The sequence below is a fragment of the Hemibagrus wyckioides genome, linkage group LG10 (assembly GCF_019097595.1).
Source record: "Hemibagrus wyckioides isolate EC202008001 linkage group LG10, SWU_Hwy_1.0, whole genome shotgun sequence".
In the NCBI taxonomy this organism is placed as follows: domain Eukaryota; kingdom Metazoa; phylum Chordata; class Actinopteri; order Siluriformes; family Bagridae; genus Hemibagrus; species Hemibagrus wyckioides.
In genome coordinates, this window is record NC_080719.1 from 5,320,505 (window position 1) to 5,341,499 (window position 20,995).

Here is a 20,995-nt window from a genome sequence, read left to right on the forward strand (position 1 = left end):
TCTGTAAATAATAGAAATTCCTGCTGCATGTTTCTATCAGGACGTCTGCCTCACAGCACGCAATTGTCTTTTGAAATGTCTCTACATGGTTGTTATTATTCCTGTGGCGCTGAAAAAAGTTGCCTTATCTCTGTGATAAAGACAATCCTTTTGAGCTGTGATGCCGGGTAAATATACATTACGTTCCACGCAGGCTTTGCGTGTGTTTCGTTTCATGTGATAATTCTCCAGGGATCGTGTCAAACAAGCAGTTTTCTATATTTTTTTTTCTCCTACTTTCTAAGATGAAATGTTTAACCCTGTGGATATTTGTGCTAAAAAGTTAGTAATAAATAAATAAATGATTAGAAGCAAATTTAGCCAATCAGAAATGTTTTTCCTCAGTAGAATCGAACAAAGAAGTTTATATCCATGTGCAAACGAAATATAACTGATAAAATAAATGACGAAAACATCTATTATGGTATCACGTTGTAGAGTATTACAGAGCTCGACTTTATGTGACGCTTTTTAATAATATTGCTGTTGAAACATTTCCTGCTCCTTCCTTTGCTTTCATTTTGATTACATGTTTGATGAGCTGTGCAGATTTCAGTTTTAGCTCCAGAGCAATTTTAATCCCAAAGGAATGCTGATAATTAAGTACCACCTAATAAATCAGTCTCCGTTATCTGTCTTCACTGCCACAGAGAGGATTTTGTCACCAAGACAACAGATGCAAAAGGAAAAATGACCAGATCAGAAAATTGAACCCGGAATGCTGATGCAAAGCCTTTGTACATTAGATGCAGAAACCAAGGGTTGAGAGCAAGGTCGGCTTATATATGTAATTGAATGCATGAACTATGAACATGGCAGACACCCTTACCCTCTCATTTTATACAGCTAATTAATTGAGGGTTCAGGGCCTTGCTCAGGGGCCCATCAGTGGCAGCTTGGTGGACCAGCTTCAGGGTTGCTCTTAACGATACCTTCAATTAGGCAACTATTTACACAGATTCATTTTAACCTTCTTAGTTTCTCTCTCTCTCTTTTGCTCTCATTTCTTTCGCTCTCATTTCTGTCTGTCTGTCTCTCTCTCTCTCTCATTTCTTTCTCTCATTTATTCCTTTTAATGATACCTGCAATTAGTCAACTATTTATGCATAATTACTTTTATAGAAAAATGCAATTTATCAGGTACCAAATATTCTAGAAAAAGCTTGTAAAGTCCTGTAACAGGATCAGTTTGTTTGGTATGCTGCACGTAGTCTCATAAGTAGCCAGACTTTCAGACTGATGGCAGAAGGTTTTATCAGTCTATTATAGCTTTTATTAGTCAAAGACCACCCAAGAGGGCATTTGACTGACATGTAAAGCAACCAGTTCCAGTTTGTGTTGCTCAGCATTATGTTTAAGGATGTGAGAATATAAAGTTGCTACAGAAACAGACCAGCCTGAGACCACAGGTTGTTGATTCATGAAAGTCGTACAAATTATTGTGGCCATAATTTCACATCATTTGGAAAATCTAGCGTTTAGCTAATCCTCATAAGCGATCACTGTCACAGCCGTAAACACGACGGCTTCAATCTTTCACGAGGGAAGTAGAGCATCACGATGGATGGAAAAAACACTAAACGCCCGTCTCGCGGAAATCCTGCAGAATCCATCCAATCAGATGATGGCTTCGAGACGTTCAGTTTGTGGGTGTGACGTCTGAGGCGGAGACGATGCTGCATGTGACGTATAGTTAAATTGCTAGCATCATTTGTCTCCACTTCCAGCGAAGCAATACTAATCAATCCATGCAAAGTTTTTTATGATGGACGTGGCCTTTTCCAGGATAACTCCGATCCCCATCCACAGCTCACTGAATTCTTGATGGAAAATCATTCGGTATGTTACGTCATTCACACTCAGGCGGGAGATTTTGGATTGAGGTTTTAAACATGATGAAATATTTCTTAAAGGAATGAAGGAGAATCGGATACATCCTATATGTCAAGGTTGCTAAGGAACCACTTTTGATCTGTTCAAATGGTTTACTCCCCCAAACCTCTTTAGGCCATTTTGCAGTCTCGCTCTTCATTACAGGCGAGCCGGACAGCCTTTTATAGATAGTGAAGAAAAACACTTCCAAAGAATATCTTCACGTGAGATTTGCAGCGTTGTGTAATATCCTGGAGTTGTTCATTCCCATTGTTTCATGCTGTTGCCCGGGGGATGGTTTCCTTTCTATGATTTTTCTTTTTTTTTCTGATAAAGACTATGTTTTTCCCTAATGGTTATTAATAGCACTCAATAGTACTGTTTTCCTTTTGGATGTATTCTTAAGAAAGCACATCTTGACTCTGTGAGCTCTCTAAATTTCCATCTAATATAAACCACATTATCAGATTGTACAGAAAATTAATGTTACCCACTAGATCTGAAGGAATAAAACAGAAATACATTCTGAGGCAAACCAACAAGAAGTACAGAATACGTTTTATTTTAGTCATTGAATATAAATGTGTTGGAAATTTGGATTTTGTTCTTCTGGATCATCCTATTTCACACTCTTCCTTCAATTTATTTCGGTGTTTCAATAACGATACCCATGAGAGATGCTTTCCTTCACCTGTCACTCACACTTCACTAAAAACCAACCCTGTAGTGAAGCGCTTCCTCTGGAATAACAAATAGTCACGTCCCATTTCCTACCAAGGTTTTTGTCACAACCAAACCAGAGCCTTTTCACCGCTGCTTCATTGTAAACTCAGAATGCTGGGCTATTTACTTTCACGTGTCACACTGCTTTTAAAATGCTTAAACAATTAATTCTTCATAATCTGTTTCACAGTGTACATGCCTGAAACTTGGCTTATGCTACTTCTTATTTGCATCAGCAAGCGTTATTGGATAAATAAAGCACTTGATCGATTTAAATTCCGGCTTTTCACATCAATGAGGACAAAAAGGACAGGATGTTCTGCACTCAGACAGGTTTCGTTATCTTTTGCTGATATCCAGCTTGATCAGAGTCGGGTATTTTCACCCTCGGTACGGTGTGAACCTTCATGATGTTCAGTGCTTCGCCATGAGGATGTGGTAGCTTAGTGTTTAAGGTGTTGATCAGAAGGTTGTGAGTTTGAATCCCTGCTCCACAAAACTACTGCTTTTGGGTCCTTAACCCTCAGTTGATTAAAATGAGATAAAGTGTATGTCGCTCTGGATAAGGGCGTCTGCCAAATGGCAGAAATGTAAATGGCGTCTGCTGCTACTGAGCTGTTTCTGCGTCCTGGTTTTCATGAAGTATGAAGCTCAAGATGTTCATTTTTTGATTGAGATTCTGTTGTTAAAAATATATTCATAACATTGGAACACAGCATCGTTTCATCTGCAGTGCTGGAGACAGAGGAGCTGCTATCTCTGCTTCATTCGTTTGTTTCCTGCTTCCTGCTTTATTGCAGGGTTTTATAACCCTGGGTAAAAAGTTTCTAAATAACCCGTGTGAAGCGTTCCTCTGCCCGGGGTGATGCGCAGGGTTTAGAATGACGATGACCCGATTTTACACTCAGTACTCAGTTAATACACACTTCATATGAAGGTTTTTTTTCTTTTTCCAGGATCATCTCTCCGAGGCTCTCCTGTCTTTTCCAGTAGATTTCAATTTTAATGAGTAGTTCTGTTGGAAATCTTAAAACAAAGCCAAGAACAAAGACAAGGGGAACTTCATATATCCTGTCATTTTAGCCTTTCCTACAGGATGTGTGTGTGTGTGTGTGTCTGTGTGTGTGTTTGTGTGTGATTGGGGGTGGAAGATGGATGGGGCGCAGAAGAGATGGAGATAAATGACCTGCATTGATGGCTGAGGGTCAAAGAATTTTGTTTTGTTTTTTTCTCAGAGGGGAATAAATGATGCAAATGCAGGAAGTGTGTGTGTGTGTGTCTCTGTGTGTGTGTGTCTGTGTGTGTGTGTGTGTGTGTCTCTGTGTGTGTGTGTGTGTGTCTCTGTGTGTGTGTGTGTCTCTGTGTGTGTGTGTGTGTGTGTCTCTCTGTGTGTGTGTGTGTGTGTGTGTCTCTGTGTGTGTGTGTGTCTGTGTGTGTGTCTCTGTGTGTGTGTGTGTGTCTCTGTGAGTGTGTGTGTGTGTCTGTGTGTGTGTGTCTCTGTGTGTGTGTGTGTGTGTGTGTGCATTTTCAGTAAAATCTGTTATACATACTCTGCTACTCCTACATCCACAGTGATCTTTCAAGGAGAGGAAGCTGCAAGGAGAGGAGGGCCTTTCTCCACTTGAAACACATTTCTTTCTTTCTTTCTTTCTTTCTTTCTTTCTTTCTTTCTTTCTTTCTTTCTTTCGTTTATTTGTTAGTTCTTTCTTTCTTTTGGTTGTTAATTCTTTCTTCCTTTCATTTGCTAGTTCTTTCTTTTGTTTGTTTGTTTATTTCGTTTGTTTTTTCTTTCTATTTTATTTGTTCTTTCTTTCTCTTGTTTCTTTCTTTCTTTTGTTCATTAGTTCTTTCTTTCAATTCATTTGTTCTTTCTTTCGTTTGTTAGTTCATTCTTTCATTCATTCGTTTTTTCTTTCTTTTCTTCGTTAGTTCTTTCTTTCATTTGTTCGTTTTTTAGTTCTTTCATTCATTTCTTAGTTCTTTCTTTCTTTTGTTAGTTTGTTTGTTCTTTCTTTCTTTCTTTCTTTCTTTCTTTCTTTCTTTCTTTTAGATAAACATGGTGGTAGAAGCAGACTGATGGGTGAAACACACACACACACACAAACAGATTTATTAGTCTGTGTATATGTATACACTAAAGTAAATGAGGCTAATAAGGAACTGATGAGGAAATGAGACTGGGAAAGTTGAACTGGTGGAACTGGTGGAAGCTGGGGAAGTGGGTGTGGCTACAGACTCCCAGAGGTGGGATTTGGAGTTTCCAGAGGAAGGATGAGGGTCATGTTCTTAAGAAATGAAAATCACACAGTAGATACGGAGGTGAATTGTTTTATATTTTCCTTCCTGTTTTTTCCTTTTCCTTCCTTTTGTTTTATTATTGTCTTTCTTCTTTTTTCTCTCTGTCATGCCTGCTCTTTCTTTCTGTCTTTTTTTAACTTTTATTTTGTATTTTTCATTTCTTCTTTCTTTCTTTCTTTCTTTCTTTCTTTCTTTCTTTCTTTCTTTCTTTCTTTCTTTCTTTCTTTCTTTCTTTCTTTCTTTAAATTTCATTTCTTATTTTGAATTCCTTTACTTTCTTTTTCTAACTTTCATTTCTAATTCTTAATTTCTTTACTTTGATTTTATTTCTTACTTTCTTTCTTTCTTTCTTTCTTTCTTTCTTTCTTTCTTTCTTTCTTTAAATTTCATTTCTTATTTTGAATTCCTTTACTTTCTTTTTCTAACTTTCATTTCTAATTCTTAATTTCTTTACTTTGATTTTATTTCTTACTTTCTTTCTTTTTTCAAATTTTTCTTTCTTTCTTTCTTTCTTTCTTTCTTTCTTTCTTTCTTTCTTTCTTTCTTTCTTTCTTTTTCTAACTTTCATTTCTAATTCTTAATTTCTTTACTTTCTTTTTATTTCTTATTTTTAATTTTCTCTCTTTCTTTCCTTCTTTCAGTCAGGAGTTGTTTCAGTTTTGAATGTTTTTTTATTATTAAAATGTACACACTATTCCACTCGTCATTATGAACATGTCTTCTATTGAGACTTTGCTGTTATCAATCCACTTCTCAGCACATCTGCAGCCTTCCATCAGCATCCTGTACTGAAATAGATCTGATGTCTCACAGCAGATCGCTCCCAGCCGCAGGAGTCCCAGGGTGTGTGTGTCACTGGGCAGGAAGGGGTGCATCGTGGGAGCTCGATGTCACTGTGACCCTGACCCTGACCCCGACGAAGACCCTGACCCTTCTGCACTGTCAGCATACTGCATCAGCAGCAACATGGGAAAATGACTCTGAGCTTCGAGTCTCGATGTGAACGAATCCCTACGAAGATACGCTCAGCTTCACACTGAGAAAATCATTCGCTAGAAATCAACCGGATCTGTTTTTCTCAAGAAATTTAACAGCTCTGGGAATCAGCTCTGTTTGACTGAAAAAAGAAATATATATTTCACTTCAATAATAAATTTTTCCTTTTTATTTATTCTGCTCCCTTATGTAGTGTATTATAAACATTCCTGAAGGTTTCTTTCACGATTCTCAGCATTCTGCATTTCATCAGCACCACAGTTCTCCTTCTCCTCCATCATTTATTAAAAATACAGCAGAAACCATAATGGCTGTGATTTCCACAAACCTCCAGACATGCAGCCAGCTCTTCACCTGACAAAACAATGCCTTTCATTTCCTCTAATTCTCCAGTCTCTTCTTTTTTTTTTTTTTTATTCTTTCTTTCTTTCTTTCTTTCTTTCTATTTTCTTTTTGCTCTTTCTTTTTTTCTTCCCTTATTGCTATTTCATTTTCTCTCCTGTATTTATTTGTTTTGGTTTTTCTTTCTTTCTTTCTTTCTATTTTATATCCTTTTGTTTAGCCTTCATTTCTGCATTTTTTTAAATTAATTAATTAATTTAATTATCTATTTATTTATCATCTTTCTTTCTTCATTTCCTTTTATTTTATATCCTTTTGTTTAAACTTCATTTTTGTTTTGTTTTTTTATTTTTTTGTTTATTTATTATCTTCTTTCTTTTGTTTGTTTGTTTGTTTGTTTGTTCGTTCATTAGTCCTTTTGTTTGTTTCTTCTTTCATTCATTCATTTGTTTGTTAGTTCTTTCTTCCTTTTGTTAGTTCTTTTTTTAGTTTTTTCTTTTGTTAGTTCTTTCATTATTTTGTTCTTTCTTTCGTTTGATGGTTCTTTCTTTCATTTGCTTGTTCTTTCTTTCTTTCTTTCTTTCTTTCTTTCTTTCTTTCTTTCTTTCTTTCTTTCTTTCTTTCTTTCTTTTGTTTTATTACCGTCTTCATTCATTTTCTCTCTGTCTCTTCTTTTTTCCCGTCCATTTTCTACACCTACACAGTGGTGTGAAATCTGGAGTCCATCCCAGGGGACTCAGGAATGAGGAGGGGAATAGCCTGGGTGGGGTACCAACCAAATGCAGAATTAAATCACACACACACCCATTCACAAACACACACACACATATGGGGCAGTGGCAGGAATCAATCCCTGAGCCCCGGAGGTGTGAGACGAACCACTAATCCACCGCAGTTCCCCCAACTTATTATTATGTCATTGATTCTTCTCCTAGAACATCATCATTTCTTACTTAACTTCCACTCATAGCAATTTCCTTTCATTTTTGTAGATTTGATCTTTACCGATCCCGCCTTCTTCTTTACATCCCAGGTTTTAATCACTGCTTCCAAATTGCTTGCTTGTCATTATCAGATAAATCCCCTTATTAAAATATCAGCACACTTTCATCTACAGACCAATTACCAGTCTAATCCTGCATTATCGCTGCTCTCCATCTGGGCTAGTTATGAGGTCACTGATGTGAGGCCTGAACTCTAGACGGCGCTCTTTCACTAACTTGTTTTGTTTTGTTTTGAAGACGGGTTACTAATGAAGTGATGTTTCTCTTGTAAACCATTTCGTTTGTCTTTAAATGTTTTGGTATCCTTGGTATTGGACGTTCTCTTCCACAGAAGACCTCTGGATTTAGCGCTCGATGTACAGTGTTTAAACAAACACAGCCTTCTTCTTTTTTTCTTACGAACCATTTGCCAGAACTTGGCAGCGTAGTGAGACGAGGTGGAATGGGGTTCACTCCAGGACTTGCAGCTGGAGTTTGGCCCTTTTTGTGTAGCGAGGTCACTGCTGAGGGTCCAGAAAACGTCTAGATGGTTTATCAGCTTAAATAAACCTTCTCCAGAATTCAGTTCATGATGAAGGTGTTGCACTCACCACTCTGGTGTTCATGAGGGTTTTTTGGATTATTTGTACAGATACTAAACCATGTAACCTAGGGAGATTGACCTCAGACACATTCAATATACTGAAATGAGAGCTTGGTGAATTTCTTTTGTAGATAATGTATGAAAAACTCATACAAACGTTTCAATGGTGTTGTGAACATTTGGTTGATTATATTACATTACAGCAGACTCTGAAGTGTTTTATTCCTTTTACACCACAGTAATTTACCAGAGATAATGTTTATACTTATTAAAGAACAAAAAAAGAACAGATTTTCATACTTGGTCCATTTCACATTAGAATTTTGTCATCTATCAAAAAAAAAAAATAGAGTCAATGGCCTCATGCTCTTAGATCTATCCTGCTCAGCATTATTTTTCTCCAGGTGAACGTACCTGAGGCAGGCACTGATGTTTCATTTCTGTATAGATTTGTCCTTCTCTCCCTGAAAAAGGAGGTGATTCAGGATTCATGATTCATGCAAGCAATTAAAATCTTTTCTCTAGCTGCCTCTAGGCTTTTCAGCCTGACATCAGTAACATGACGTGTTTTGCTCTTGGCGAAGCTGAAATTCATTCCTTCTGGTAGCATGTAATGTATTCTCTCTCCCTCCCTCTCTCTCTCCCTCTCTCTCTCTCTCTCTCTCTCTCTCTGCCTCTCTCTCTCTCTCTCTCTCTCCCATATTCATTCTCTCTCTCTCTCTCTCTCTCTCTCTCTCTCTCTCTCTCTCTGCCTCTCTCTCTCTCGCTCTCTCTCTCTCCTATATACATTCTCTCTCTCTCTCTCTCTCTCTCTCTCTCTCTCTCTCTGCCTCTCTCTCTCTCTCTCCCATATTCATTCTCTCTCTCTCTCTCTCACTCTCTCTCTCTCTGCCTTGCTTTCTATATCCCTATCTGCTTCTCTCTCTCTTTCTCTCTCTTTCTCTTTCCCTCTCCCTCTCTCTCTGCCTCGCTTTCTATATCCCTCTCTGACTCTCTCTCTCTCTCCCTGGCTTTCTCTCCCTGGCTTTCTATATCCCTCTCTCTCTCTCTCTCTCTCTCTCTCTCTCTCTCTCTCTCTCCCATATTCATTCTCTCTCTCTCTCTCTCTCTCTCTCTCACTCTCTCTCTCTCTGCCTTGCTTTCTATATCCCTATCTGCTTCTCTCTCTCTTTCTCTCTCTTTCTCTTTCCCTCTATTTCTCTCTCTCTCTCTCCCTCTCTCTCTGCCTCGCTTTCTATATCCCTCTCTGACTCTCTATCTCTCTCCCTGGCTTTCTCTCCCTGGCTTTCTATATCCCTCTCTCTCTCTCTCTCTTTCTCTCTCTCAGGATGAAGGGTTTGAGCATTTGACAGCGTACCATACAAACATATATTACACTGAATATATATTATTTATGATGAAACACAACAACATGTTCAGTTATATTTCCATGAAAGGTGAATCGATGTCTGGAACTTACCTTTTTTTGGTCTTGCTGTTGATTTTATACTCAATCTTATCCTTCCTCTCCTCTACTTTTTTTCTTCCATTGGCCTTGTCAATGTGAGCAGCATGAGGGTCTGAGGGGAAACTCAGAACTCCCCTGACGTAAAATAACCTACATAAAATAACCCTAGTTTCGGGGCAATTTTTTTGTCGTTGTTCTCATTGTCCTTTACGTGTCAGCCATTTTCTACAATCACAAGAAGCTTCTGTGTCGCAGTGTGGCTTTACTTCTTACATGGAGGGGATCTTCCACAGGTGTCCCACATGGCTCAGTGCTGGGTCTGCTTTTGTTCCCTCTCTCCACCTCGTTTTAGTAAGGTTATATCCAAACATGGATTTTTTTTATACACCTGCTATGCTGATGACACTCATTCTGTCTTTTCCTCCCTTTATGCAAGAACATAGCTTTAATTGTTTTATCTTGAATTTATTCTTTACTGGAAACGAAGGATTCTGACTTTTCCTATGCTGATGACACTCATCCCCCCTTTTCCTCCCTTTCAGCAGAAACATAGCGTTATTTGTTCTATCCTGAATTTATTTGTTACTAGAAAGCAAGGATTCTGACTTTTGACTCAGTTGGAGTAGTTTCTTGCCTCTAGAAATGTTGTATCGTATAGAATTGCTGATTTTGTAGTATTGTTGGTCTTTGTGCTTGTCTTCATATATTACTTCTCAGTTCTTCCTCATCAGTTTTTATCCTTAGTCCATGGCCTAGTGAACCAGTATCAGGATGTATGTATTGATAGAAACTACCATGGGGTAGTTTTGGACAACCAGCCTCTTCTCCTTTCTCTTCTTACAGTATGTTTTGAACCTAAAATGAAATGGTCATGCAGGTTTCTCCTTTAGAATGTCTGAAGGATCCACAGGTGATCTTACAGTCTCTGTTTGTTCTGCTGTTTTCAAGCTGTACAAGTTCCCCTACACCCCTTCCCCATTGCTCCGGTATCTCCGATGGCTTCCTGCAGCTGACTGCATCAGATTTACCGTTCATGTTTGCATACTAACACAAAACCAGACCAGCACCCTCTTACCTTACAGCACTTACCCCACCTCACCTTGCGCCATGCTCCATTCAAACCTCTAGCACAGTTCACCCAGACCCAGATGCAAGACATGCTGGCTCTTCTCTGTCCTGGCACACAGGTGCTAGAATGAACTTCCCCTGGTTATCCAAACAGCTGAGTCACTGTTGGCTTTCGAGACAAAGATGGACTTGGTAGTAGTTATGTGACAGATGCTTTTTAGAACACAATTCCGTCCTTATACACTGTTAGGGCATGAATAAGGTATCTTTTTTATCAAATAGAGTAATTTTTCAGAATAACAGATTATAAACCTGTAAACATGTATAGAGTAACTCAGACATACAAGAAACTTGGTATCTGATTGTTTAAGATATTGGCCTGGTGGACATGTGTGAGCGGTCAGAAATCCTTCACTGCTGAACAAACATCTCTTTGCTCTTCATATTTAGTTAATCCTGTGGTTCCATCAGATTTAGTGGGCGGTGTTGTACCTAGAACACTACTAGCTGTAGAGAACCAAATCCCATCACCCAAGCCATTTCCTTGGATGTGATTTTTGACACCGCAGGACGGTAGTGACCTGTTTGACCTGGTTCCTTAGTCCGACTGCCACTTTTAGAAGCTTTTCCCTTACAGAAGCAGCACTCTCATTCCAAATGTTCCCTGTGTGTTTTCCAGGTCAGGAGTGTTTACGCGACCGTCTGACTTTCCGCCTCTGCCGAAAGCTCCAGTGGCTCGGCCGATGTCAGCAACATGCAGTTCGAGCTCAGTGCTGCAAAACCTGCGGTTTGGGAGGACGTGGTAACGAGCGAGCCACCCGCCGCTGAGACAGGAGGAGGAGCTGGGAGAACTTTGTGTACCAGGGGAATTCTGACTTTCTGGGGGTTTTTCTAAAAACACACACACTCACACACACACCAAATCTAGGACAAGGCTTATCAAAAGCTTTTTGTCTTCACTGACCTGCAGAATCCTGCAAAGGTACCAAGGCTTTATCCGTTATTCTGTAGCATTAAACCATAATCTTTGTTGATATTGAGTTTTTAGCATTGATGAAGCGCCTCAGATGAATAACGCAGTGTTTTGAGGATTCTAACTATAGTATTCAATAGCATCGAGTCACTAATTCTAGACAGCTCAGGGTAGTGATTGAAAAACTTTACAGTCGGCAGATACGGAGGATTTTGCATACCACCATGTGAGATGAGATGAGAGATGAGATGAGATATACCTATTTTAATCTCCGTCAGGGGAAAGTCAAGAATAGAATAAGGATAAGAAGCTTATCAGCCAAGCGCCAAATTTGTCTATAGCAATAATTCATTCATTCTTTTTTAGGATGAATTCATCTTTATTTTCAACAGAACAGACAAGCAATAGCAATTTATGGCCATTTTTTTTGTACTCATAAATTTACAGTGGGACTGAATTTCTGTCTAGCCTTCTAGATAAGCATGTAGTTCTGGTTTATTAAGCTTCTTACAAAATGAGCTACATAAGTTCAAACAATGCTTTCTACTGATTGCAGCTATTACCTAATCAATGTATAAACCTCAAGGAAGTGTAAAGAAAGTGCTGCCAAAAAAAACAAAAAAACATGGTGCTATGGGCCACTTTATGGCCCAAACTCAAGTCTGGGGTTTGTGGGCCGGTGTCTACTTGAAAAAAAAAGATCTGATAGAAATGTAAATGTGTGTTAACGAAGCATCAACTTTTACACTGGTACTAAATATCAATTGGGAAAATGACACCAACATGATTTTTGTGCCATCGCATCGTTTTGGGAAATTTGTTCTAAATGTTAAAGGGAGTGTTAATGTAGATTTGGTCTTGGCCTCCTGGTGGTCCAGCAGCAGGATCGTTGCTGTGGCCCGGGTTTGATTCCCGAGCAGGGTGCCAACCCAGTCACTGAAGCGTTAACTCTCAGTGCCAGTCCCAAGCCTGGATAAAAATGGGAAGGTTGCATCAGGAAGGGCATCCGGCATAAAACCTGTGCCAAATCATGTGGATCGAATGATCTGCTAAAAACAGTGGACCCTGCCATTGCACGGGACAAATGCTAGGATAAAACAAAAATGTAGATTTGGTCTTGAAAGTAATATTTGTGAAATTTGCGATCGTTTTGGTCCACTCGCACCCACGCATAATCTGGACCTTAGCACCATAAGCGTCGACCTTAAGCTCCGCCCACTTCACAATCATGTTGTGTCATATATCTTAGATAAGTTTTTTTTCCTGATTTGCCAATTCTTTTCTGCTCAGATTTTTTTTTTTTATATGTCTACATGACCTGAATTCATGAAATTGTCCTTGTTCATTTCTAACCCTTATTAAAAACTTATTACGGAGGAGTGTTCCAAAATGTTTAGACTTTCAATATTTTTAATATAATTTTCTACCGAAAATGGCATTAAAGAAAAATCTAATTTTTGATTAAAGCATTAAGTAAATAAATGAAGCTGATAGATGCCTGTCTGGAGCATAGGGTCATGATGAAATGAGCATTTGAATTCTAACATCATCCATCATGTACATTTATATAAAGTCCCAAGTTTGAAAACAACAAAAACTGTATCTATTATAATAATAAATAAAGGAATAAATAGAAAAATAAATAAATAAACGCTAGTCAAATAAATAAAAATAATTAATGTTACATTTTTTAAAACCGTTAGAAATACCATATTTTTCTGTAGTGCCTTGCCTTTAATGAAGGTAATTTGATAATTATATGGTAATTATGTCATTATATTTTTTTTTAATTATATTATGTGCAGCACATTCACATCACCACTGCTAATAACATTCCAAGAGGCTGTGAAAAGCTTCTTTTTGTGTCTTCAGCACTCTCGTGTTTAGACTTTTGTATTCATCATTTTTTGTCTGTCTGGATTTATTTTATTTTTTTTATCTCAGCCTTAAATCATTATGATTGCTACGTAATTACTACACATTTGCTTAATTTTATTCTGCACACACACACACATACACACACCCCTATGCATGTAGACACCAAAGAACAAAGATCTGCATACTGGATAATTATAGCCCTGCTCCATGTAGTATTTTTATATCTTTAAATTGGAAGGTGTCATGATTTAGTTCACGTTTTTAGCATGACATTTTCATGAGATCTCGTGGCCTTATCAGCTTCAAAGTGTTTTCGCTCCTGCTGTTCCAGCGCTCAGATCCCCTAAAGAGAGAAGTCCACCCTGAAGAAAAAATACACTAATGATATTTTCCTTTAGCGATAGAAGGAAACATGCGGTTCGTCCCCCTGCTCGATGCTGTGGCTCAAATCTCACTCGTGAATTTGAATTAACCTCCTGAACTAAGAGACACTATTCCTGGACTTGAAAATGTCTTATTTTATTGGGATTGGGATCTAACCATTGTTTCTTATATTAAATGTAGATATTCACGAAAATGCCTTTTTTTCTTCTTGGTACAGATTAGATGTTGACCATTGGGTTGAAGGTTCTAGAAAGGGATCCCATGCCTTGTTGAGGGTCTCTTTTCCTTTAAAATGCAGTATATCACCTATATATCATACAGCATGTAAAATAAGTATTGAACACGTCACCATTGTTCTCAGTAAATATGTCTCTAAAGGTCCTATTGACAGAGAATTTTCACCAGATGTTGGTAACAACCCATGCAATCCACACATGCAGAGAAATCAAAACATAGATCTCCATAAATGATGTTATGTGTAATAATGTGAAGTGACACAGGGAAAAAGTATTGAACACATGAAGAAAGGGAGGTGCAAAAAGGCATGGAAAGCCAAGACACCGCCAATCCTGCCCTTGGTCAGTGCAAATTAATATCAGCTGGTTCAGTCCCTGGCAGCACAGTGGCTTAGTGGTTTGCACTGTTCTCTCACAGTAAGAAGGTCCTGGGTTTGAATCCTGGGTTCGAAAAGGTAGGGGCCTTTCTGTGTAGAGTTTGCATGTTCTCTATGTGCCTGAGTGGGTTTACTCTAGTTTCTGCCCACAGTCCAAAAACTTGTATATTAGGTTGATTGGTCATTCTAAATTGCCCATAGGAGTGTGTGTGGTTATCTGTGGCCCTGTGATGGACTGGTGACCTGTCCAGGGTGTACCCCTGCCTTTTGCCCAATGTGTGCTGGGATAGGCTCCAGCAGATCCCTGTGACCCTAATTAGGAATAAAATGGGTATAGAAAATGGATGGATGCTTCAGTCCTAAGTGATGATTACCAAGGTGTCATGCAAGAAACATCTCAAGATGCGTAAAAGCAAAGCACTCTCTTAATCTTAATTTATGGACGTCTGTGGTTTGGTTTCTTTGCATGTGTGGATTACATGTGTCTTTACCAACATCTGGTGAAAATTCCATATCAATCGCACCTTTAGAAATATATTGGTGACGTGTTCAATACTTATTTTACCCGCTGAATTTGTGCATATAAAGAATGTATACTGATGCGAGATACGATGTATTTTAACGTCTGACCTAAAGTTTGTGGACCCCTGACCATCACACTCCGATGTGCTTGTTGAACGTCCCATTCCAGATTTATCCCCTCTCTGCTGTTATATTAAACTCTGCTCTACTTATCACTAGATGTTGGAGCAAAGCTGTGGGGATTTGTCTTCATTCAGCTACAAGAGCATTAGTGAGATCAGACACCGATGTTGTAAGAGTAAGGAGACTCCAGTTCCAGTTCATCCCAAAGGTGTTCAGTGGGGTTGAGTCAGAGTCAGGGCTCAGTGCAGGACACTTGAGTTCTTCCGCTCCAACCTTAACCTCCACACCATGTCTTCATAGACCTTTGTGCTTTGTGCACAGGAACACTGTCATGCTGGAACAGGGTTTGAGTCTCTTCCAGTTCCAGTGAAGGAAAATTACTGTGTACAGCAGCATTTTAGACAAAAATTTGGGGAAGAACCACACATGAGCATGATGGTCAGGTGTCTGCAAATGTTTAGCTATGTTGTGTATTTTTTAATGCTTTCTTAATCAATGCCAAAACTGTGGTATTGTATGAGGCTGATCTGTTTGATCAGTGGGTGCAGGTGAGGAGATGAGAGAGCAGGACAGACTAAAGGATTAAATCTCTGCTGTAGCAAGATGAAGCAAGGGCTAAATCATTGAATGGCTTTGTGGGTAATGTATTAAACAATTAACCCAATTACATAGACCAATATGCTGATAAGGGTGTCATTTTAAAGGCTTTTTTCTTGCATGAAGCTGCTTTTTTTTATTGAACATGCTCATAATCTTTTGATTGTAGTATCATTTAAAGACAGCCTATGATTCCAGCTGCTACTGTTTGGTGATGATTTTAAATCTAAAATGTCCTCAACATTCAATACACCAGACAAAAGCTGGACAGTGAACTGAAAACCTTTCTGAGGTTTGAAGGACTAGAGAAGTGAAACAGCGCCTCCTTGTGGAAAACTGTGCCTGTTTTAGTCACGTTACACTGTCAGAAAAAAGGGTACCATGGGTATCCTAGGGGAACAAAAAATATAATGGTGCCTGTAAAGGTACACAATATGTCCTTAGGGTACAATTATGTTCCCAAAACGAGTTATAAAGGTACAACTAGAGGTACAAAATTGTACCCTTCAGCGTACCACCCCAGCGACGACCACTTGTACCTTAAAAGGTACAGTTTTGTACCTTTCTTTCTGAGAGTGTACCTTCAAAGTTTTTTTTAGTTCAGGTTCTGAGTTTGCAGCTCATTAAGATGCCTGGTCACTTTTTTCATTGCATGTCTGCAGGGGTGGTCAAGCAGTCCATATATTCTACAGCAGAATATCTCCCAAACATTACAAATAGGTAGTCTTACATAAATAACACGCATGTTTCAATTATTTTTTTAAATTAATGTATAAAAATAGATATGTATTTATTTTCCTGATTTTGTAGAAAAGAGTTCTTTCAGTCAATTTAAATGACATTTTGGGGAATCTCAGTATATTAACAAACCAGAATTTATGGAAAGTAAAGAAAGAAGAAACAAACATTAACTGTAATATTTTTATTGTTTTGATATCTCTCTTTCTCCCTCTCATCTCTCTCTTTAATATAAACGTGTACTATTAATGTAAATTTTGAACGATCAACATGATTATACAATTTATAACCATTCATACATTAATAATACATTCATATTACTTGCAGATTATGTGCAGTTATTTTCTAATCCACTAAATTTACTGTATGAAAGTAAATCCAAAATGTTAAACCAAAATAATAAATAAATAGCACAGTTACTCCCTGGCCACTTTGTATTATATATACAGCATTTACTTCCTAGCTACACTTTTATTAGCCCTCCCTTTGTGGGTGTATAATCGACTGTAATTGATGCGCTTCTATGCAAAAGTATTGGCCCCCCAACTCTGTCCATCAGTGGAATGGCCTCACAGTAGGACCATTCAGCAGATATTATTTGAGTGATGTTCATTTCCTCCCCTGAAGTGACATTGTTATAGTAGTGTGTGTGTGTGTGTGTGTATGATCAGGTGCAGCATCTGCCATAGCAGTCCCTGTGTAAGCTGTTACTTAAAGAAATGATTACATTATAACATGATATCTTTTTAATCTATAAAACATGTATCAGGAAGCTGTGCATCAAGCCATGTTTAATTTCATAATTTGTTCAGAGACAGTGTAATCCATTCACAGCTTCCTTTTGTTTTTTCCTCAGCCACCAGATGGCAGATTGTATTTTAAATGCAGCAGAACATTAAGCCGCTCCATTACGCAGCGCCTGTGCAGAGTTATGAGGCAGAACCTGACTGAGTTTATAAATGATAAAGTCAAAAGCATCAGATTTCATAAATAAATCTTGCTGCAAGCTCCAGTAAACAGCGGTAAGTAATAAGTAATGTAATATGTAGCTGTAGAACTATCTGACATCTTGCTGCAGAAGGCATTTGTCCAGCTTTATAAGCCTGCATAAGATGTGTATTGGGACAGGAAGTGAAATTGCTGTTTGTCGCATTAGGAATGACTGCAGGATGGAGGGTCACGATTACACTCTCTTAGAGAAGAGGATCAATAACGGATGTCACGTTCAATACGACCCTGTGTGAGACATCAGTGACTGCCTGTGCATTTACAAATTGTCTTTTTGCATATTCAATCAAATATTGATTAAGTCTTTGCTACTTATGTTGCCATTAGCTGAATAAATAATAGAGAAATGAACAATATAGAGTAGATTAGAGCGGCATGAAAGAGTATTAAGACAGAATAGAATAGAATGGAATGGAATAGACATTAGATACCCTCAGAATAAAGAAAAGAATAGAATAGAAAGGCAAAAGATAGAACATATTAAAATAGAATCAAAATCATAGCCATTATATGCCCATAGAATAGAATAGAATTGAATCAAATAGAATCGATGGTAAAGGCATGCAGTGGCATGAGAATAGAATAGAATAGGCATGATGGAATAGCATGTAAAAGCATAAGACTGCACCAGAAGAGAAGAGAAAAGAAGGACATAAAGTGGAAATAGAATAAATTAGAATAGAATAGAATAGAATGGCATCTTCTTCTTTCGGCTTTTCCCTTCAGGGGTCTCCACAGCGAATCATCTCTCTCCACCTATCCCTATCTTCTGCATCCTCAACACTTGCACCCACTAGCTTCATATCCTCATTTATTCCATCCATATACCTCCTCTTTGGCCTTCCTCTTTGCCTCCTGCCTGGCAGCTCCATGTCCAACATTCTCCTACCAATATACTCACTCTCCCTCCTCTGGACATGTCCAAACCATCTTAATCTGACCTCCCTAGCTTTGTCCCCCAAACGTCCAACATGAGCTGTCCCTCTGATGTACTCGTTCCTAATCCTGTCCAACCGTGTCACTCCCAAAGAGAACCTCAACATCTTCAGCTCTGCTACCTCCAGCTCTGACTCCTGTCTCTTCCTCAGTGACACTGTCTCTAAACCATACAGCATGGCCGGTCTCACCACTGCCCTGTACACCTTCCCCTTGATTCTCGCTGAAACACTCTCCATTACTCTGGACTGTTGACCCCAAGTACTTAAACTCCTGTACCTTCTTCACCTCTTCACCCTGTAATCTTACTGTTCCACTTCCCTCCCTGTCATTCACACACATGTACTCAGTCTTACTACGACTGACTTTCATTCCTCTTCTCTCCAGCGCAAACCTCCACCTCTCCAGGTTTTCCTCCACCTGCTCCCAGCTCTCACTGCAGATCACAATGTCTTCTGCAAACATCATTGTCCAAGGAGACTCCTGTCTGACCTCCTCTGACAACTGGTCCATCACCATAGCAAACAGGAAGGGGCTCAGAGCCGATCCCTGATGCAGTCCCACCTCCACTCTGAACTCCTCTGTCTGCCCTACAGCACACCTCACCACTGTCCTGCTCCTCTCATACATGTCCTGCACCACTCTGACATACTTCTCTGCTACTCCTGACTTCCTCATACAGTACCACAGCTCTTCTCTTGGCACCCTGTCATACATGTTCTCCAAGTCTACAAACACACAGTGCAACTCTCTCTGACCATCACTATACTTCTCCATCAACATTCTCAGAGCAATAGAATAGAATGGCATAAGATGTAAAATATTAAAATAGAATAGAATTTATAGGTATTAGATGCCCATAGAATAGAAGTGAATTGAATAGAATCAAGGGTAAAGTCATTCGAATAGAAAATAATAGAATAGAATAGAAAGGCAAAAGATAGAACATATATAATAGAATCAAAATTATAGCCATTATATGTCCATAGAATTGAATAGAATAGAATCAATGGTAAAGGCATGCATTGAGAATAGAATAGAATAGAATAGGCATGATGGAATAGCATGTAAAAGCATAAGATTGCACCAGAAGAGAAGAGAAGAGAAGAGAAGAGAAGAGAAGAGAAGAGAAGAGAAGAGAAGAGAAGAGAAGAGAAGAGACAATAGAATAGAATAGAATAGAATAGAATAGAATAGAATAGAAAGGCATAAGATGTAATACAATACAATAGAATAGAAATTATAGGCATTAGATGCCCATAGAATAGAACTGAACTGAATTGAATAGAATCAATGGTAAAGGCATGCAGTGTCTTTCGAATAGAATAGAAAGGCAAAAATAGAACATAATAAAATAGAATCAAAATTATAGCCATTATATGCCTATAGAATATAACTGAATAGAATCAATGGTAAAGGCATGCAGTGGCATGAGAATAGAATAGAATAGAATAGAATAGAATAGAATAGAATAGGCATGATGGAATAGCATGTAAAAGCATAAGATTGCACCAGAAGAGAAGAGAAGAAAAGGGCATAAAGTGGCAATAGAATAGAATAAAATAGAACAATAGAATAGAAATTATAGGCATTATATGCCCATAGAATAGAACTGAATTGAAGAGAATCAATGGTAAAGGCATGCAGTGTCATTTGAATAGAATAGAATTGAATAGAAAGGCAAAAAATAGAACATAATAAAATAGAATCAGAATTATAGCCATTGTATGCCCAGAGAATAGAACTGAATAGAATAGAATCAATGGTAAAGGCATGCAGTGGCATGAGAACAGAACAGAATAGAATAGAACAGAATAGAATAGAAGGTCAAGTCACAGACTACATGTTAAAATGTTGTAATGAGGAAAAGAATATGAAGTGATTTACATTATTATTAAAATGCACCAAACACATATAGATACAAATAGTGGTGAAGAAGAAGAAGAAGAAGAAGAAGATGATGATGATGATGATGATGATGATGATGATGATGATGATGATGATACTCAGTGTGTTTTACGGACCAATATGGAAGCAATCAAAAACCTTCTCCATCTCTTTCCCAGTGTGTTTCCCCTGCAGCTGTTCTCCAGCTGGGGTATGAGATGAGTGTTTGGTCCACATGGTACTGTAAGAGTGATTATTACCCTGCTCAGCTGTAGAGACCTGTAAACTCTTCTCCTTCTGCAGGTGCACACAGCTCGATACGGAGCTTCAGCTGAGGAAGGCCAGGCAGTGCAGTCAGGCGGGATGCCAAATCTCTGCCACATCACTCTCCATCACACAGCACAGCTGCACCAGATCCAGCAGCATCACTGTAAAACACACCGGGAGAGCAGCAAAGCCCTGAGCAGGGATCGTTTTATTATCCTTGTTGGAAAGTGTATTCTAGACTACTGCTTGTGTGAGGAGAGGATTATTCTATATAAAGTTTCATCATTCATATAGGCTATTCCTGAAAATAAAGGTTCTGTGATAGGATTGGCATTGCTGGATTCAGGATGCACTGATTTAAGCAAAAATCTCTAAACCATGGAGGTGCAGTAAAGTATAGAACCATGCAGAACCAGATTCCTGCCAAAATGAATTATTACTGTTATTAAAGCATGACGTGAATATGAATAAAAATCAGTCATTTATTTTATGCACTTTTAAGGGAAATGGTCCTTTAATGGGTTTTTTTGGAGGGGATGGTAAGCGGATTGAAATCACTACAAGAATTCTATTTAGAATGACTTAAATCACGTGTGTGTGTGTGTGTGTGTGTGTGTTTGCAGGAAAAGATGTCAGAATAGAAGGGAAGACAACACAGGTTTAGACTAGACGTAGATGCAGACGTGAGATGACGTCG

The 20,995-nt window shown here is 38.5% G+C and overlaps 1 protein-coding gene across 2 annotated transcripts in view; it reads left to right on the plus strand.

Moving 5' to 3' along the window:
* LOC131360365 (A disintegrin and metalloproteinase with thrombospondin motifs 7) overlaps window positions 1–12,719 on the plus strand; it is a 70,710-nt gene extending 57,991 nt beyond the window's left edge. The window contains exon 24 of one of the 2 annotated variants that reach the window (XM_058400767.1): window positions 5,746–5,981. In XM_058400767.1, coding sequence (XP_058256750.1) covers window positions 5,746–5,831 — 86 coding nt within the window. In that variant the 3' untranslated portion in view covers window positions 5,832–5,981. Of the gene's footprint in view, window positions 1–5,745; window positions 5,982–11,051 lie in introns of those variants that run through there. The other variant, XM_058400766.1, reaches the window with a different exon arrangement.
* The last annotated feature ends 8,276 nt before the right edge of the window (window positions 12,720–20,995 follow it).